This window comes from Notolepis coatsorum, assembly GCF_963971535.1.
Source record: "Notolepis coatsorum genome assembly, chromosome: 3".
Classification (NCBI taxonomy): Eukaryota; Metazoa; Chordata; class Actinopteri; order Aulopiformes; family Paralepididae; genus Notolepis; species Notolepis coatsorum.
The window spans coordinates 10098544-10101043 of record NC_140167.1 but is presented as its reverse complement, the minus strand read 5'-3'; the positions used below and the strand labels follow the sequence as shown (position 1 = coordinate 10101043).

Here is a 2500-nt window from a genome sequence, read left to right as displayed (position 1 = left end):
ATCAAAGATCCCCATCGACAGATGTATCGACAACAGTCATGACTCACTTGGCCATTTCCTGCTTGTAAGCTATGAGCAATCGCTTGCATGGGTTGAACTGTGCTTACACACTGTGCCATGCCTGTGAACCACCACTAGGGGCAGACTGTGGTGGGTGTGTGTGTGTGTGGGAGTGAGCGAGTGTGAAGCTTGGTTTAGACTTCGTTAGCACCGTTAACAGGAACAGAAGGACTTGACAGTATGACTGACCAATCGGTTTACTTCCTTTTTGATTGACAACAGTCCACTCATCATAAGCCAATGGATACCCACAAACACTTGTGTGCGAGGCGTGGAGCCATAATGAACCCGTCTAAAACCCCGCCCTCTTTTCTTGATCCTCCCATCGCAGCTGTTGCTTTCCTCAGACGACTGTGTGATTGGAGGATCAAGAAAAGAGGGCGTGGTTTGAGATCAGGTTCAAGTATGTTAGACTCACCTCTTCTCACGGGCTTCTCATTGAGGTTGAGCCATATTTTGACTGTGCAATTGGACTATATTGTATTTATCTGTTGTATTCGTATTGTTACATGTGTAGTACTGTAAGTTGTGCATTTGTGTTGTATTTTTTATTAGTATTGTATTTACAGTACTTTTGTACTTTGTATTGTGCAGAACTTTGGTCAACCTTGGTTGTTTTTATTAAATGTGCTATATAAATACAAATCTGACCTCGACCTCGATCTTGAATAACTGAATGAGAGTAATACTTTAAATGTAATGACTTGTTTGCAGGACATGTTCCATGTGACTGAAACCAGCCTATACCTTTTGACGTCTGACGCAGGGTTCCTTTCTGTGACTTCCGGAAACTCTGCCAAAAAGATTTGTTTTTTCTCTTTCCGTCCCATTTCCCTGCGCAACACACATGTACAGAATATCCAGATTATATACAGTAGGTAACATTATACTGTATAATAAACACACAAACACTTTCGTCTCAAACACAGAAAATACGTAAAAATGAGTCACTGGCGTCAGCCACAACAAAACTATATTAGGCCTGGCCACATGCATATCCAGACGACCACAGCGTTCTGGAGGTTTTAAGAGTAAATATGGTGACGTGGTCACATAGCGACGCAACGTAGCGGTATTATTAAGAGAGACTTAATAAACTCACCCCCTGATCCGTCGTCAGAGCTGGACTTGTGCATGGGGAACCTGAAAGTAGAAAAAACGCAACGTTAACTCCATTTGAACTTTTAAATGTCCTTTCAAACCTTTATTTAAACTCAAAAGCAACCGAGGTTCCCCTCATTTGCAGCCACGTCGAGTGTACATACTGAACAAAACAAAAAGAATATCAAATCACACAACAGTAAGACAACAAGGCAAGGATAACAAAATCAATTAAAAAACGTGTTCAACTTGATTGACAAAAGGTTGGAGATCAAGGTTTTAAACTCTGCAACAGAACAGAACACACCACTGCAAAAAAAAAAGAAAAGAAAAAGAAAAAGGCCACCTTAACAAGTCATCTTGTCCCAAGTCTAAAAAAAAATCATATTATTCTTGAAACGAGTAGCGGAAAGAAATCTGCCAAAGGATGGAATTTACTCGCTTCAGAACGATTCAGCTCGTTTCAGGGATCTTCTCCACACGAGCGACAATATTCCGAAACAATTGTCGTGTGATTTGTTTTATTCAAAGCCATTGACACTCGTTTTGAGAGATTTTTTTATTTCTTTATTTTGGTTTTCTCGGAATAAAGTTAAATCGTATTAAAGTCATGTAAATGTAACTTACCCCATTGCCAATTTTCTTTTTTTAATTGAACTTGATTCAAGGAAAATACGTTCTAATAGATAAAATCACTTGTTAGGAATTTCGTAATTTTTTTTTGCTGCAGTGAATAAAACGTCTCAATAGTCTCACCTATTTTCCAATGTTATTTTCTTCATTTTCCTGCTACCGTTATCCCACCTCCTTCAACACGCCCTTCTAGCCTCCCATCCACGAGGGGAAAAAAAAAACAATAAAAATAAAAAATCACAAAAGTGTCCCGTCCTTCATGGCGTTCACTGTCACAGTGGAGTCAAATCAGAGCGCTTCTAACTGAGGAGGAGGGGTCCTGGCTGCTCTTCTAACGGAGGAGGAGGGTCCTCGCTGCTCTTCTAACGCAGGAGGAGGGGTCCTCGCTGCTCTTCTAACGGAGGAGGAGGGGTCCTCGCTGCTCTTCTAACGCAGGAGGAGGGTCCGCGCTGCTCTTGGCTGGAGAACAGTGGGGTCAGTGCACTGCAAGCCGTCCAGCAGAACAATAGAGCCTTTTCACGGCCAGCCTGCGCCTCACTGCAACACAAGCACCAACATTCTCTCTCTCTTTCTCTAGCTGTCCCTCTCTAGCTGTCCCTCTCTAGCTGTCCCTCTCTCGCTGTCCCTCTCTCGCTGTCCCTCTCTCTAGCTGTCTCTCTGTCCCTCTCTCTCTGTCCCTCTCTCTCTGTCCCCTCTCTCTCGGTTT

At 42.6% G+C, this 2500-nt stretch overlaps 1 protein-coding gene across 1 annotated transcript in view; it reads right to left on the bottom strand.

Moving 5' to 3' along the window:
* The window catches only part of sash1b (SAM and SH3 domain containing 1b), a 40122-nt gene extending 38138 nt beyond the window's left edge, over nucleotides 1–1984 (bottom strand). The window contains exons 1-3 of the mRNA XM_084310473.1: nucleotides 1918–1984; nucleotides 1163–1203; nucleotides 808–894 (exon numbers count right to left, since the gene is read on the bottom strand). Coding sequence (XP_084166599.1) covers nucleotides 808–894; nucleotides 1163–1203; nucleotides 1918–1943 — 154 coding nt within the window. The 5' untranslated portion in view covers nucleotides 1944–1984. The remainder of the gene's footprint in view (nucleotides 1–807; nucleotides 895–1162; nucleotides 1204–1917) is intronic.
* Nucleotides 1985–2500: the final 516 nt, after the last annotated feature.